The following is an 18722-nucleotide window of genomic DNA, read 5'->3' on the forward strand; positions in this document are numbered from 1 at the left end:
CCCTTCCTTTTGTCACAAAATTCGTTTTACAAGCTACTTTTCATAAACATATTCGTATTAAAAAATGCTTGATATCACACTTCTTATTTTTTCGTTCCCCCTTGTCACAAAGTCGCAATTTCACAACCCCCCCCCCTCCCACTTTAAACATCATTTGTGTTGTAGTAACCCACAAATACTTCTTTACTGTCCATCAGGATTGTCGAATTCAATGAAGAAAGACGAAGTGCGCGATCCTTTCGAGTCGGTTTGAAATTTGTAAATGGCAAATGTTCCATTTTTTGCCATGAAAATGCGTGTTCGAAATTCTGTAACTTTTGATTGGTTGAATAAAATATAACAAAGTAGCATATCAAATTGAAGGAAATTTAAAGCTCTAAAACTTTGTCCTTGACAATTTTCATGAATGCTGATCCTGGGAGGCACTAGGAGCAAATGTTTGACAAAAAGAATGGATTTCTCGGAAAATCATCGATTTTTCATAACATATACCCAGAAAATTATTGGAAATTTGACAAATATGTGTAGAAACAGTTTCATAATAAGTTTATTTAGCTTGAATTTTTATTTTAAACGCTTTTTTTTTCACCGTTTCCGACATTTTCTCGAAAAACCCAAAATTTTCTTCCCCCTTCCTCACACCTTTGGCTCACCCCCCAGGATCGGGGACTTTTAGTATGTTTACTTACTAACTACCCCTAACAATATTCTGAAGTCAAAAATTATCGCATATTCCATGCACGCTACAATGTGTTCATTGACTGGACTATTTGTATGGAGCAAGGGACAAAAGCCCATATCAATTCACAGGGAAATGCACTTACAGACCTTGACCTAGTGAGTTTCATGTTTTCGCTCCACTGAAGAAGTTTCTGGCATTACAGAGATTCACATGTGACGAAGAAGCCAAGAACGCGGTCCAACCATGGTTCTACAGGCCGGAAGAATTTACCACAGGGGATCGCTAATTTAGTGCTGCGATGGGGCAAATTTCTGAACCGGTGTGATGACTATGTGGAGCAGTAATGTAAAGTATGTAGTACATTACATATATTTGTAAATAACTCTATGTACCTGTTTTTGGTGAATAAAAAATAGGTGCAAAGACTTTTCGATTTGCCCTCGTATGCTAATTTGTTTATACTATCTGTTTTTTTTTTTATAAATAATTTTTTTTTATAAATAATATTTAATATGGCTCTGCTAACAGAAAAGAAAATTTTTTAAAATGTTCCTGAGCTGAATAATGTTTATGTGCAGGGAGAGAGGGGGCTTTAAAATTTAAAAAAAAATAGATTGAAATATGAGGTTATTCATCAAAGTTACTTATGTGTTAAACTAGTTGTCCCATGCAATCGAGCTCAATTCCCATTATGGGAATCATTAGATCATATCTTCCAACAAGATACAAAGTAACTCAGCCCAAAAGGATGAGAATTGAGAAGCAGGAAGCTAAGGCCGCGGCCATCGCGATGTCAAAAGAAAAAAATGTATGAAATTGGCGGCAGGGCCGTATCCAGAGCGTTTTGTAACGTAAAGTAGAATTTTTTTAAAAAACTTTCTTATTCCAGAAAGGAAAATAGCCAAGTTTTTTTTTTAATTCTTAATTATGTAACTATCAAACAAGTGAAAATTTGAAGAAATACAGAATAAGCAATTCTAGTTCTCATTATCTGCAAAGCATACTTGAAATTTGGACACTTATTAGGACTTCCTGCTCGCTTTCCCAATTCAATTCAGGGACTACCAGAACCAAGGCAGGCAGGCCCATTGTGAGTTTGGTAGACTTGCCTTCCTCCAAAACTGTAATAAATTTACACTATGCGGATTTCGAGACTCAACAAGGGTCGAGCCCCTAGTTTCTGATTAGGTTAGTATCTGATTACCCAGATGTGCCTAATTCAGTTCCTTGATACACCCTGTGTAAAAAATGCAAAAATCACGATTCTCGCGTTTTTGCAGCATATTTTTCAAAATAAATTTTTGTGAACTAAACAATTTTTGTGTGCATAACTTTTAAAAAGTTTTGTTTGCCTATTTTTTTTAGTCTCAATTACCCCCATATATTACCCCTCCCCCTAACTAACTGAAAGAACATAAGTTTAACATGTGTATAAAACTATTCATATTATTTAAATACATCCTCCATTGAAATCTTTTTCTATCCTTCGCTAGCTTTGTAGACCCAGTTCAATGTACATATTAATAATAATTACACTGAATCATCATCTTGATATCGGTTGTTTCTTCCTACATTATGAAACGTTTCCTTTTGTATTCTATATTGACAAGCTAGTGCAGCTGACAAGTGCTACTTTGCAAGCAAGAAAGTATACTCTTGAAAACCGGCTATAAAACAGCTTGCCTGAACCGTCCCTTGGTGTTCAATCAAACATTAAAACAATATGAAAGTTTTGAAAACATTTGTCATCCCATAGAATCTTTTTTCTAAAATCAAAAAGCAATAAAATGCATGCCCAATTATATGAAAAAGAATTAACTGTTGATTAATCAGGGTTAAAGGGTCCCCCCCACAACAATCTGCTAAATCATGGACCTACCTCTACCATAATTAATTTTACTCCTTATTTTAATTTTAATATTCTTTCATTGGCGTTGATAACGGTTGCCCTTTCAGCACTTAACGAAAATGGTGGCCCCTGAATTTCTGGGCCCTTCTAATCTGTTTTGTTGTACAAGAATTCATTTCCCTTTTGCACTGGTCGATATCTCTACATAAAAATATGGTGAAACCACAGCTAACTCATTTTTGCAAAAATTGGTGCCTAAAACCTTTTTGTAATAATCTATTCACATACAGTTGAACTATCTTAATATGATTACGTTTAAGACAAAATCACGTATAAAACCAACATTTTGTACGTTAAATGTGGTTTGCTATCTAATTACATTCAAAATTTCACGTACAATTAATTATTATATAGTAATAATTTTTATACATTAAATTGAAAGTCTCAGCTAAGATGAACAAAAATTCTGACCTCTCTAACTGTAATTCTCTTTTTAAGAAATCATTTTCTTAGGTAGTAGAAATCTTGTTGTGTATCAAAAAGAAAATATTAAATATTTTGCACAGAAAATAAAGCCCGTACATTTGTTTACCTGTGGACATTTCAATTTTATTTTAGATAAAAGTGTTCATTTTCAATTGTGGAATACAACCTATTCCGCAATTGTCGATTATCATCTTCCGTTTTCAATATTTTCCAAAAACATTCATTAATAAAACATAAGTGATTTTTTTTCTGAGTAATAATAGATAGAAAACAGAGTGTGTATTAGTAGTAATATTTTTAAAGTATATTTAAGCATTTCTTCCTTTTTTTACAGTATCACTCATTCCCGGTTGTTAGGAATAACCGCTAATATGAACAAATTTGTGGTTTTTAACATTTCATATTAACAGAGTTCAACTGCATAGTACGCATTCTTTAAATATAATGGATATTAAAATCCCAAAAGTATTGAAATAATTAAAATTCCCAAAATTGCTTTATTAAACATCTCTGAAATGTTGATTTTATCGAGGGTAAACTCAGACCTGCAGGGGGGGGGGGGGCTGTAGCCCCATGGATCCGCCACTGGAATCTTGCATATTGTTTTACAAGAAAAATATTTATTAACTGAAAAAAGGGGGCAGTATAACAGATATTCTGCACAGATTCAGTTATTTACTAAAAATAATAGAAGAAACAAACCATAAAGAATGGATTTTTTGTTTCACTCAGCTGGGCAAATAGAATTATATTTTAAAACTATTTAGCTGAGAAAATGAATGGATTTTCATCAATAGAAAAGTGAGTGTTATTTTAGAATCAAATAAACTTAAAATCTATATCATTAAATATTATTATTATTCCATAATATAATTTAATCTCGTATACTCAAAAACTGGGATGGCACTTTGCAACCAGAAAATTTGAAAAACATGGTAAGATTCTATTTGAAAATAATTAAGTACACTTGGATCATTGAGATTTCCTTCTCCCTGTTTACTGTCAAAACCTCTTATTATGTAAATCAATGTATTATATCAGCTTTATATAGTTTTACTTAATGCAATCTTATTTCTATAATAGCCATTAATTACATTATGAAATTTAAGAGAGCTTGATGACTTTCTTTTTTTTACAAAAATAATAAAGACTTAATATATAATTATGTGCATGTATATCAAATGATTTTAACATTCAGTAATTTTTAATCCTTTACTGGACACAGTATCACTAGTGATACAACTGCTTTAAAGATTTTTTTTTAATTGCGCGACTTCAATATTATATACATATATATATATATTTTTTCAAATGAAAAGGAATTAGTTAAGCTAGCAACATTGTTTATAGCGATATAACAAACCAGAATAGCCTTAAAAAAAGCTGAAACCATTCCAGTCTAATCTGCAACTCCTCTACCATGAACAGAGCATGACATCTTTTTTTTAATTATAAATATCACAAAATTTGGGATGTTTTGTTACTTGTTATGCTTAAGTCTATCTTAAAGAATGCAATACCTCTATCAAATATTTGCTTTGATAACTTAGTTTGTACAAAGGTATCTCAAGTGTATGATCAATGTTCTTATTTTTATTTTTTAAATGTTTTTTCGATGGCGAAAGAGAAATAAAAATGCAAATAATCCAAAAACAGTTGATGCCAGAAGTGCATAATCATTTTTTTAAATGCCTACAGATAATTAAAAATGCAAATAATCTGCAAAAAAAAAAAAAAAAATCTGTTGGAATACTCCTCCCCCCCCATGACTAGTTATAGGGTTAATATCTTCAAACCTGTAACTACCAATACAGGATTCAAACTTGAATAGAGGCATTGAAAATTTTTGATCCACTTTTAACCAATTTAAATTTGACTCAACCATATAAAACAGATACATGGATGCAAATATAAAGTAACAAAAGTATGAAAATAACATGCTGTAATACTATTATCATAGTGATTGTCATTAACCCCTTGCCAGTGTCGCCCGAGTCTAGCTCAGGCAACAACTTAGTGCATTTTTTGAGATGCCCAAACTGAGTTAGGCCAGGAGAGAAATTCACGTTTCTTTTTTGTGAATCCCCAGCGGATTTATTTTTGGCTTGAGAATACTTAGTTCACTATTTTCCTAATAGATGGCATTAGTTGTACCATTTTTTTACCGATCATGAGAGCTCGGGAGGTGGGAGGAAGAGAAGAAAGGAGCGAAAGGCAGGAGTGTCGGCTGCTCAGACAATCAAAAATATGCTTGGACAGTTTCGCTTTCTTGTTTAGTTTTTGTTCATTTTTTTTTTTGCTTTTCTTGTTTTTTTTTATTTTTAGTGAGTTTATTTGCAAATAATTTTCTTTTCTTGCAATGTCTGATAAGGAACCGGTGAGGAGTACAGTTTAGGCTCCTTGGAATCGGATACTGATATTTCTAGTGTTCATTTTGTATAGTTCTGCAGATGGTGCGAAAAATAATATGAACTACAGAATAGCAATTGTTGAACAAAATAAGTTGAAAGTTCAGCTTCCAGGACAAGGGCGTCTCAGTCTGAACTTTCTACGCCTCAAAGGTCGACACTTCCCAGAACACATTCCATCATCGGGGAACAAATCTGTTCCAACCAGACAGTGTTTTATATGCTATTGTAAAACCATTGAGAAAGGAGAAAAGATAAGATGTAAGCCACGAGTTTATTGCAAAGATTGCAAAATAGGCTTGCGCGCAGTACCGTATTTTGAAACTTACAATACTGTAAAAAATTTAGTAAAATTTATGTATTAACATCTTATAATTGTTGGTATGTTATATTGCACTAGTTATATTTCTTATTGAGCATCAAAATGTTGTTTAATTTGCTCTATTCGAATAAGATGTGTGTGTAATCCATTTTTTTCTGTGTATGTACTAATTATAACAATAGTACTTATTGCATTTATTTTTTAAAATTTGTAATGAAAAACTATTTTATTACTTTAATAATGATATAAGGAACAAAATTAAACAGTCAAAAAAATTCCCCTGTTTTTGACCATTTTTCTAAAATTCTTGAGCCAGTTAAGGGGTTAATGATGTTATGCTGTGAGGGGGGGAAGGGGGTTCATGAAATTATGGCAAGAAGCAGGGAGTTGGTTACAAGTGTGACGCCTTTTTCATAATAATATGCAAATGAAAAAAGTATGACATGTAATGAGAGGATGAAAGAGGGTAAGTTAAAGTGTGGCACAAGATGGAGGGGTCAAATGTTATGAAAAATGTGTCATACAGTATGAGGATGTAGATAAATGTCATTCATCTACAGCTCCATAAAGTAAAATCATATTTACTGTTATGAACATTCAATAAAAAAATTCTTTAACCTAAAATTCAAAGTATTTTATTCAATACAAAAATATATTACAACATGCTTCTAACCATAAAAGTGTTCAGAAGCATTTTTATTCTGTAGCAGTCAACATATGAAAAAACATTTATGTATGTAATAAATTTTTTCAAGCTTTTGCTATATTACTGCATATGTGACTTTATGTATACACATTATTTAGCTTTTTAAAATCAAACGCAAGCAGGTCAGTTCGTAATTATTTTAAATAAGAGAAGTTACTGCAAGAAGAAAGAAAATTGCTCCACAGCAGTCTCAGTGAAAAGAGAAAATCTTTTAGCATGTTCATAACAAAATATCGAAAAACTGAAAGATGAGTTTATCTATGATATGAATATAAATTATACAACAAGTGACAGGTTAAGCTTTCTCAGATGAATGTGCAGTTACAATAAGTACTCAAAGCAAAGTATGGCAGTGTCAGTTTTCTTCATAAATTGAACTGTGTATATATACAAATTTTATTTCATTTCTTTTTGCCATACTACAATAATTACAAAATGAGAATATCAAAATTCAAAGGCTAGACATATTGGTAACTCAGAAGTTGGTCCCAATCTGTTGAAAGTTGGAAAACTTCCCTTTTTAACCAGGATTCATAATGATATTTAAAATCATCAGTTAGTTCTATTTCACGGCCTAAAACACTTAGCACATTATTATCTACAGACTGATAATCTGGATCATTACATAAAGAACCAGACCTATCATAACGTCTATTATGAAAATGATTAATATTTGATTGTAAGATAAATTCTTCATTTTGGAAATCCCACGGGCGGGCATCCAGATCTGCAATAAATCAATATTATTAGAATGATAAAGGATTTTCAATAGTACAATGTTCATACAAGTTATTCCAAAAACCATGATAGAAATTAAGTGATCATTGTGGAAAAAAGAACACATGCAAAATCGCAAGATCAGGTGGTTATAAAATAACTTAGGGGGGGGGGGGGGGTTCAGAGCCTTCTAATAAGTGAAGTAAGTATTGGACAAAGAACTGTCAAATTTAGTGAGTCATGGGATTTTGATTTCTGCAATAAAAAAAACTAGCACCAAAAAATGCCACTATGTGTAATTTTGGAGCTGCAAAAGTGTTTTAGTGAATACTGAAGACTTCAATGCCAAATGCAGCATACATCTTTTTAAAAAACTACAAATAGTTGTTACTTGCAAATCAGGTTCAGTAAAACCACTGTAGAATTTCGAAAATTAAAAAAGAACATCAAAAGTTGCCATGAAGAAATTTCTGCGCAGTAGCTAGTATGCTTTTTTTTAAAATTAGTATTCCTGCAGGACAGTGCACTATCCAACTTTGGACTTTAGTTACAGGGTATGCTGTGGCAACATTTGTTTGAAAGCAGTCATTAGTCATGCATTTCCTACGGTATGAACATCGCGGTATCTTTCTCTTCGTAATTTTTAATGGAGGGAATTTCTTAAAGGTGTTGAGTACCAAGGACATGTTTCCGACATGGTAACTTTGAAAATGTTACAGGTAGGATGAATTAATTAGAATGTGTGTAAACTATTGTGCTTTGTATGCAGGATCTTTGAAAATCATAATAATGGTCATAGTGAACCTCTTTTGTAAATAAAAATCATCTGTTGTAAATAAAATTTGTGCATTTTTGTCACTAGGCATTTAATACTTCAATATTTACAGTAATACACCTTTTCAGAGAGAAAATTTCACCAAGTGATGATTTGTGGTACTATTTTTTTATTGCAGAAATCAAAATCCTATGGTCTACTATGTGTAATCATAAAATTTATCAATGTTTTGGGCAATAACTCATTTTCTACAGGGCTCTGAACGCCTCAAGGTATTATATAACCACTCTGTAAATGATATTCAATATACAAAATACCCAAAATGTCTCCCTTCCCGAATAAAGTGTTATAAAGCTGATGCTAAAACTCAGAATACACTGGAGTGTTTAGGAACTAACAAGTGCATCAATCTCACTTTTGATGGCCAATTTCAGGTCATCTAGTGAATGAATGGGATTCCCATAGCAACACCCCTTGAAGATTTAAAATCTTCTCACGGCACCCCAGTCCATCTCTACTATTTGAAGTAAGTACTTAAGTGTGCCAAATAAGGCTACCCTAAGGTTCAAAACCTAATACCTCGTTCTTTCATGATTTAATTGCTTTTGCATATTCATCAGATGCTTCATAAAAAACTAAGAAAAAAATAAAATCAAGGGAAAATTTTAGTTCCAGTTTTATTTTTCAGCATTTTTTTTTCTTTTTTCACAAAGAAAAGTGATTTGGCTTTAATAGGAATATTGGCCCCAAAACAAAAAACTCTGGGCAAAAATTACTTCACACAGAATTGAAAACAACAACGCCAAAAAATACTATCATACTAAAACGAATTGAAAGAGAATTAAAAATTAAGAAATTCAGAATATCATTAGACATACATATGTACATACACTCATGTTTGTGAAAATTGCAACACCAAGAAGCAATTATGCAAATGAACTGAAATTCACAGGAAATGTATAGCAGGATAGGATATGCAAAAGATTGGAATTGCATGCTTGGACCGAGAAACATCCTCTGAACTGCTGCGTAGACTCTGTACATAAAGGGTTGTAAAGGTGTTTCAAAAGGTCTTTTATTTCACTGATTTGTAATTTTGATTGTTACTTTGTACCACTATGAGTGATATGTGCAATAAATTTTATTCCTTTGCAATGAGTCCTTGTTGTTGCAATTTTCACAAACATGAGTGTAATATCAATGTAAACAACATTTACTAAAAATTTGATGTTTGCTTCCATGGTAAGGAGAAAGATCAATCGTCATATTCGGGGCAACTTAAAATTCCTTATTTTCTATTTCTTTATTTTTTCTTTTGTCACTCATGCACATAATTCGTGCACATATATATGGGCAGCATATAATCATATCCTCTACCTGATGCTCTGGTGTCATATTATAATGACAATAAGAAGGCTAACCACTGGCTTAACGGCCAACAATCTACTTTTCTGACGTATCAAATGACAGAAAATTGATTGATGGTAGAAAAGACATTTAACTTTGTAAATTCATCAACTACTTAAATTATGCTACAAGAACAATAAACAACTTTTTTTTTGAACTAGTAACCTACATTGAACCATGTAGAAGCAAAACTTACAGCAAGATAAGATCAGGTAGTTTTTACATCACTTTTCTGTAATAACTTCTGCTACACTTTTGTCTGGTTATTAAAAACTGCTTGTTGATAACCCTTTCAATTAGGCTTTTTGATGACAATGAAGTCACGATCTAGAGAAGATTTTCATTGCTACATCAAACAAGCTGATGTGAATCACATGACTTCCATTTACTCCACTTTATTGATAATAGTGCCTCAGAGTAAGCAAAGAAACACTTTAAATGTTTTCACCCCAAGTTTGCTGTGAATCAAAGCAAAGAAAAATTTTCCCAATGTTGGCAGTTTTAATGGGATTCAATGGTTAACTCTCGAAATATGGCCAAATTGAAATTAGATTTTTAAAAAAACGCCAAATTTGTCGCCAAGTTGGCGACCAAAAGCTTATTAAATTAGCAATGATTTTACCCCAAAAAAGGTGTAAAAGACAATCTTTGGAACATCTGAATGCAATCAAAAGGAAAGGTGCACAACTAGACCCCACTAGGAGTCTACGCATCAAATTTCAACTTTCTAGGACTTACCGTTTTTGAGTTATGCAAGATACATACGTACATACACACATACGTACCTACGGACGTTACGAGAAAACTCGTTGCAATTAACTCGGGTATCGTCAAAATGGGTGTCTATACGTTCTTTATGTGGGCGGGTCGAAAAAAAAATTCAATATTCATTCGGGGGCGAGCAAAATGGAAATTAAGGACAATTTTTGAGTGAAATTTTTTTTCGCGAATACAATACTTCCTTTTCTGTAAAAGGAAGTAGAAATGGAGGGATGGTCTTATTGGTCAAAATAACCTAATTAGACAAACCCTCCTAACATATGTATTGATAGCATGGACACTTTGCGTCAACTTTCGCCTCTTCGTACTGCAATCCACGGTGCCCGCGGCACCCAGTTTGAGAACCCAGGTTGAGAACTTATATAGGTGAGTGCATGTGTGGGTATGTATGTATCTTGCATAACACAAAAACAATTAGTTGTAGGTTTAAATTTCGTATATGCAACTCATGTGGCGTCAAGTTGTGCACCTCTCTTTGTTTGCAATCTTATATTCCAAACGGGATGTTAACACATTCTTCGTGGCAAATCAATGTCACTTTTGGCCCATCAAGTTATTATCACCAAGTCATCTTTTAATACATATCTGGAAGTAAATGAATATTTTGTGCCACTTAGGGAGTTGTTGAAATCAATCTCTCAATGTATTTTTATTATTTACTGTATGTAGTTAAACAGCTTTACAGCATACAAAAGATTTCTATTTTCAGATTTTAAGGAAAACCATTTTTTTAGCTACTAAACAAATTAATTTAAAATTTAAATGAAGCACCTTGGATTAAGCGGAACCTCCAATGTTAGAGACTGTACAGTAACTAGTATTCAAACCAATCAACAATTTCAAGACTCATTTCAAACTGAGTGAAATTACTGTCCATACCAGGGCTTCCCAGACTTTTTGATTCATGGCACCTTTTGAAGAATCAGAATTTTCTCACAGCACCCTAGATCATATCTCATGTATATGTCACTGCAAAAGACCAAAATTGAAAAATATCAACTTTCACCGGTGATTCAGCTGAAATATTGCTTCTGCCACTGGGTATGTGAATGTTGACATGTACCAGCAAATATTGATATTTAAGAGATTTAGGTCTTTCACCGTAACATATTGATATCGTGGACACATAACACCCTTCGCCTCTTTCTGCAGCTTGGAAGGGTGCCAGGGCACCCACTTTGGAAACAAAATTTCTATACCATGAGAATGATACAGCCACATGTTCAGTAGGCTAAAATGCTCAACATATCCAATTTTCAAACTAAATAAAGGAGTCCAGAAGAAAGTTTTCTGTAACACAATGAATATCTATCATAACTGCACAATTTTTAATATTTCAAAAGATTCTTACCATTTCCATATGCCCAATCATCATTCAATCTATGCCGAACTTTGGTGTAAATTGCTGACATGCTTTTCATATTGCTCTTGCGCCATTGTCGACCCAAATACTTAGTTTGCATTTTCAAGAGCTTCAACACATAAAGCTGCATCATGGCATGCTTAACCTTCAATGCACGCTTCAGAATCGGAGCAGATTTGAAAACAACCAGCATCTTAAAAAGTTATAAATTAAAAAATAGAATTAACAGCTCTCATTTATAGAAAGCACTCTAGTGAAAGAGAACTTTTAATGAATTGTTATGACATAAATTTATGTTTAATTGGAAGATGAGCTTATTGCTATGAGCTTATTGCTATAACTGTTAAATACAATGCAAAATGCTGAAACATTCAAGTTGTATGAAATAAGTAGATGCATAAGAACAGTATATGCTTCATTCCAAAAATCGTTCAAATAAACATGATTCAAACAACACTTTATCACACATAAAAAAAAAAAAAAAAAAAAAAAAATTCCAGGCATGGAGACTTGATTTAAAGTTAAGTTTTTCCTTTACATTTCAGTATGAATTGTTCAAGTTATGTAGATTAAATGCTCATTGTGATTTTAATGAATTCAATTAAGACAAACAATTAAATAGTTGCTCTAAGTATACTCTAAAAACTAACCATTATTCTAGAATGTTTCCACTTAGTGAGTTTATTTAACAGTCTCAGCAGGTTAATGCATGAAAACAGATTTCTCCAACAAAATGGCTCATCTTCACCCATATCCTGGAATCAAAAAACAAAAAAAGATGGTAAAACCTGTTACAAAATAACAATGCAAGAATCATTCATAAGAGTGATAAGATACAGCTGTGTGGTAAATGAAGCAACAAAAATACATAATTCCAAGTTTCAAACTAAAAATTACAAATCATCCATTTTTATTCAGTAAAAGTATTAATAGTATAAGAAAATTTAACATGGAATAATTTTGAGAAAGACCAGGGCAAAAAAAAAAAGGCAGGGCTGAGGAGCAATTTAAAGTAAAACATTTATTCTCCAGATAATGTCAAATCTTGTAATGTTTCAAAAAGAAGTGGATATAGCTTGCAATAAAAACTTATGAAATTTCATACATTCCCCTAAACTATGCCAGTTCAACCCTCATTCACAGTAAAGAATATATGATCTGGTTTAAAATTAGTAATAGTTTAAAAAAGTAATACAGTACTTTGCAAATTTTTTTTCATGCATGATAGATATTTCATTCATAATTCAAAATTAATTATGTGATTTATTTCTTACCTTGTAAAAAATTATTTCATAAATGATATAACAAAATATTGAAATAAGGAAAATATCAATGAACTGTGGAATAAGAGAAGTTATACTTACTAGAGTCTCTTCAGTTAATTCCGGCTGTTCTCCAATAACACAAGCAGGAAAATCAATGACTGATATTCTGAAAATCAAAAGTAAAACTAAGATATAAAATTATTTGTTATTCTAACAATTTAACTGATGAAAAAAACTGGACCGAGCAAAGTTTTAAACTAGTGCTCAAACTTTTTTTAAATTGATCATGTCCACAAACTTTGCTATATCAATATCCATTAAATTATTTTCTTCAACAAAGAAATATGAAAAAGAGAAAAAAGAAACAAAAGTCATCCCATGTGTCAATAAATACTAAAATTATTTGGGGAAAATTACATCCTAAAAAATTACATATTTGGAGGTATGCTGTGATGTAGAATTAAAATAATTAAACACCCAATTTGTTTAAAAACTATTGTTTTAAGTGTAAAAACAAAATACAAGATTTGTTTATTGTCTAATTGTCACCTTTAGAACTGACTATAAATGCTAAAAGAGAAATGCAAGCTTGATTGTGCAAGAACAAATTGTCAAAAAATAGTGATCTAGCACAGCCTACAAAGATAACTTGTAGATTAGCTAAATTCAAAATAATAATTACAATAACAATAATAATAATGACATTAAAGAAGAATTGTGTAGTTTTCTGAGTTGGATCAGAAAATGATTTTTTAACTTCATATCAAAAGCTAACTATGCTTTGAATTAAAAAAAAAAATAGCATCGTGGAAAATTGGGGGCTAGAAGCGGACAGCAATCTGAATTTCTAAAATACAGTTGACTCTCAATAACTCAAAGTTCAAAAGGACCAGCTAAAACCTTCGAGTAATCAGTAGTTTGAGTTATGGGAAGTTCCCTCCCAGTTTGCTCAAAAATAATTTTCCTTTTCTTTTTCAGAAATAGTAAATAATAGACTTTAACAATTATAATTTGGATAAAATTTATTATTAGTATTAGAACAGAAAATAAATTTTACTAAGATACAGTGAAGCACCGTTTATATGTTTTTGAAGGGACTGTATGAAAAAGCGTACAAATGAAAAAACATATAATAGGTATACATTAATGTGTATTAGAACAATGTTGGGACCAAAAATTGTGTAATTGATAAAAACGCAAAAAGAGAGCAACGCATAAATGGTGCTTCATTGTACTTGGAAACAAGAAACTATTTTTGACTGCATACATTTTTTTAAATTGCATCTTTAAAAAACATTATATTTGTAAACACAACCCAACGTATCCATGTTTGCAGAATTTTCCAGGTACTGCAATAAAATATTTACAAAATCTTATACTTGTTGATTAGCTGGAAGTGGTAAAAATTCTTCATCAGAATTTGCACAAGCAGACTTTCCACAAACTGCATAAACAATCGCTGCGCAGAACAAGAATTCACGTGCAGTATTATTTGTCTCAATATTCGAGAAATATTTCACTTTGCCCACTTTACATCAATAAGGATTTCAAAAGATCCAATTTGTCGGGAGCTTTATCATCATTAATGTTTGTAAAGCCACAGCTCATGCAGCGGTTTTCAACTACTGCTTCCGACATTGGCCCATTTATATTTTTTTCTCTTGATTTCAGTTTGATTGCTTTTAAATGTATTTTTGTCCAAAAAGCATGATTATTTGAGTCATGCAGAAAATAAAGGCTACTTTTTTTCATTTTTTGTCAGAATTTTAAATTTCTCAAAGATTAGCTAGCTGTTACATAATGAAATTTTAGATAGTCGGCCACAGCAAAAAGTTGCGCATCAGCCACTTTTTACTCAATTTTGCTACCTTGCATTAAACACAAAATATCAAACACTTTAAATGTTTAAAAGCACTGATCATCATTTTTATATTTCAGTCCTCTAAAAAAACATTTCCATTATTAATATTTAGATATTTTGAAAGAAAACTCAGCTATGTATGTGTTCACAATCATGAATGCACATAAATACCATAAATAATACAAAACCTATAAAAAGTTAAGAAGAATGAAAACAAGATTTTTTTTTTCACTAGCTTCACAACTGCACTCAATGTGGTATATTTCCTTGTTTAAAAGAAGTATAACATGAAGGATTAGTGTGAATATTTCAAAATATCAATGGATATGAAAAATTATTGTAATATTTTTCTGTGTATATTCTTCTAGATACATTTTTATTGACTAATAATGTGTAGTTAATATAAAAGCAGTAGAACTCAGTCTAAAACTTACGTATTTTTAGCACCAACATAAGACGATATATTTTGATTAAAAAATTTGAGGACTAATGGTATGCAGTTGGCAAACATCAGCTGTTGACTCATGTATTCAAATTGATAAACATGATTAATCTTTAAGTGCTTCAACAATAGCAGAAGAATTCCAGATATTGCTTTTACAATAATCTCCTTATGGCGATTAACATCTATACCTAATTTCAAACTCTGTATTACTGTCATTCTAAAAATATAAAATAAAATATTTTTAGTACAAAGATGAAAAAATATTTAAAATAAAAGACAGATCAGTCATATTATTACTTTATGAAACAATTTTACTTTAAGGATCTAATCAATATATTATACAGTATAGTCTCAAAAACTCAGCACATCTCGACCAAATCTAAAAATTTGGCCACATACTGCCAGAAAAAAAAAAGAAATTTTCTTGAGTGTGAATTCTTAGTAACCTAGTATTTTCAAACTTGGCTACTTTTTGATCCACATTAGGTTGTGGTTTCAGGACTCTGCTGTAATAGAAAAAATAAAATCAGTTTAATTTGAGACACACATTTTGTGAAATCTCCACGGAACCTCTCTTTTGTGAGATCTTTGAAGAAAAATCATACAGTATGAAATGTTGAAAAGCAAGTAATCTGCATGTTTATGAATATCAAGAAAACAGTTTTTTAAAGTTTCCTAAAATACCCTAAAAATGAATGAGTAATCAAGTAAAAAATATAATTTCAAAAAGTAAAAACGTTTCAAATTGTGATAGCTAAAAATGTAAAATTTCTGGAATTTTGCATGTTTTTTTTTATATTAAACAAATTGTGAAAATTTTGAAAATTAACTTTTGTTTCTTCAGTTTGTTACATGCACTTATACACACTTTATGTACACATGTATACAAGATGGAACATCTCAAATAACTAAGTAGACTTTTTCAATTTATATCAGCAAACTAATGGGACACCTAAAGCTTATGGTAAATTTCTGCCCCAAAATTCACAAAAAGGTTATTTTTTTAGTTCTAAAAGACACATTACCTAGTAGTGCCCTCTATAAATTAATTTCAAAAATAAAATTTGATGCTAATGGAGTTGAGAATTTCATCTAGAATAAAAACATTATCAAAATAAAAATATATTTGTATAAAGTATATTATTTATTGTAATATTTTATTTATTTGGCAACATTCCCCTAAAAAGAAAATCTATCAAAATATTTTTAGCATTTCTCATATTAAACATTGCAAGGCAAAAACGATGAAACTCATGGATGGGGACAAGCCACGGAAGTGAGATTTCACATAAATACCTTAAAACTCAAACTGAAATAATGCAGCAAAACTGTCAAATCGTGCAAGTAGATCCTATGTACTACAAACATTAATCATTACAAAAAAAAAAAAAAAATAAAGTCATTTTCTTTAAAAGATGTAAAATTGACCCATATGGGCCATTTTACAGAAAACGGTCATCTTGCAATGCACATGACGTTTTATACATTTCATTAAAATTAATAGCTTAAAAGGGTAATGAACATAAATTTGCTGCTTAAGAAATCACAAACATATAGGTGACTTAAGCCAAAAATTTCGTCATAGCCTTTCAAAAAAATTTTTCTTTTAAGTGAAATAGTATAGAAACCGTCACGTGCTGGACAAAATGAACATTTTCAACCTGATGAAGGAGTAGCCCTAATTTTGCTGTGTGCAGGTAAACGGCAGTATCTACAAAAATATTATTTGAGATATTTGAAGAAATGCATTTTTGATTTCCCGTAAACATCAATAAAATATTGAAATTTGATTTTAGGCGATTCTGTATGTTTATATCGAAATATTTTCTGCATAGTCTTTCATTTTGATTTTGCAACCAAAATTTTGATCAAAGCAGATACTGCTGTTTACCTGCTCTTCGCACTAGCAATTTTCATACTCTTTTGACTGGTAATTAGCAGTAACTGCACAACATATTATTGAAGGAATAATAATTACGGATTCCACATAATAAGGAATAGATACGATATTACGAAGTATATTAATTGCAAAGTGAATGATATATTTCATTTTAAAACATAAATTCCTTGTACACACTCGACATAAATTTAATATCAATAAATTTATTTGTAACTTAAAAATAAAATGAAAATTTTATTTTTTTACACAAATGTAAATAGATTCAATTATGTAAATATATATGTTGGTTATAAATTTATTATTTAAAAAGATATAACTTTAATATGTATTAAACAAAATGTGATGTACATCCACTTGAAATAAATTTAATGCCATAACATTTACGTACCTACTCAGATACCAGATATACTTGCTGATTTAAACAGTCCTTGCTAAAACAAACTCAGTTTTGTAATTTATAGTTTTTGACTTTAATAGAACCAGATTTCTTTTCTTTTTATTTATTTTTTTCATTTCTTTTATTTTTTCTTTTTACACATCTACTAAATCTTCCGATTCATCATTGACTGGCAGTGCCTCCCATAAGGATCTTCGATTTTCAGGCATTAAGGGGCAGAATTTCTGAATGATTATTAATTGGAATTCCTCTAAGTCCCGGATAAAGAGGAGGGATAAACATAGAAGTCTTCAGCTGAAAATTGTTTTCTAAGAAATCAAATTCCTTGAACTGATTATCTTCATGATTCACTTTGCAGAAGAGATTCCGGGAACCTCGGCGGAACTCAACTTTGACGATGTCCTCTAGGTACGGTCTTGACATAGCTTTCAGTTTCCACTGAAATAGTCCTGCAGGGAAACCACGAAAGTCATTTGTAGCCATGCTAATGACAGTCATTTTGTTGTTATTGGAGGAAGCCACAACCTATTCAAAATCGTGAAAATCAAAACCATTTCCTTGTCTCTTCATCTCTTGCTCTACGCCATGATGAACTGAATCAGCTCTTATGAATATATGACCTGGTTCGAACTATCTGAAAGAAATTGTCACTGCATTTATTTTCTTACTGTTGATCAGCGCAATCACAGTGGTAAAAAGACACCAATTTTTATTCAGGGCGGTACAATTGTCCATCCAGTAGACAATTGTTTTGCTGTCCCTCTCTAGTTCTAAAGCTTTAAAGAAGGATGAGGCCAATTCTTCAGTCTTTCGTACAGCTTTCTGCCAGAGCACAGATATGTTTTTCCTCTTTTTATGGATACACATTGAGCCTTCCTTAGGTCCCCAACTACGGCGAAGGTTTAATGGAACACCACAATCTTTTTCGTAAAGCGGATTGACTTGTGACCAGGAATACAGGGTAACATTATGACCTTCTGCAAGTTAATACTGCGCTCGTGGTTTGGGTCAGGATTCTGCACTGCGTTTTCGGCGTCTGCCTTGTAGCAAATCCGGGCATCTTTCGCTTTCTTCAAATGAGTTTTCTTGATTGGCACACGTTGCAGACGGATTCAGTCGGCTTGAGAGTTATGGGATAGTTAGGATGGTTTTGACGCTCATATTCTAGGCAAGTAGTGTGTTTCTCCTCTCCAAATTTGGCAAAACCAATGTTCATGTTGGCCATCTCATTGAGATAGATCTTGTAGTTGCAAGGTTTGTCTGGGTGATTTTTTTAACATACCGCGAACTGTTTCCTCGCTTGGAAGATATGGCATTTAGGAGTGTGTTCCCTCCTATAATGACTAATGCTTGGACTAC

At 31.7% G+C, this 18722-nt stretch overlaps 1 protein-coding gene across 1 annotated transcript in view; it reads right to left on the minus strand.

Annotated features, from left to right (window-relative positions):
* Positions 1-6366: 6366 nt before the first annotated feature.
* The window catches only part of LOC129231783 (striatin-interacting protein 1 homolog), a 65703-nt gene continuing 53347 nt past the window's right edge, over positions 6367-18722 (minus strand). The window contains exons 12-16 of the mRNA XM_054866150.1: positions 15056-15283; positions 12860-12926; positions 12146-12250; positions 11484-11688; positions 6367-7180 (exon numbers count right to left, since the gene is read on the minus strand). Of these exons, the coding sequence (XP_054722125.1) occupies positions 6912-7180; positions 11484-11688; positions 12146-12250; positions 12860-12926; positions 15056-15283 (874 nt within the window). The 3' untranslated portion in view covers positions 6367-6911. The remainder of the gene's footprint in view (positions 7181-11483; positions 11689-12145; positions 12251-12859; positions 12927-15055; positions 15284-18722) is intronic.

This window comes from Uloborus diversus, chromosome 10, assembly GCF_026930045.1.
Source record: "Uloborus diversus isolate 005 chromosome 10, Udiv.v.3.1, whole genome shotgun sequence".
In the NCBI taxonomy this organism is placed as follows: Eukaryota; Metazoa; Arthropoda; class Arachnida; order Araneae; family Uloboridae; genus Uloborus; species Uloborus diversus.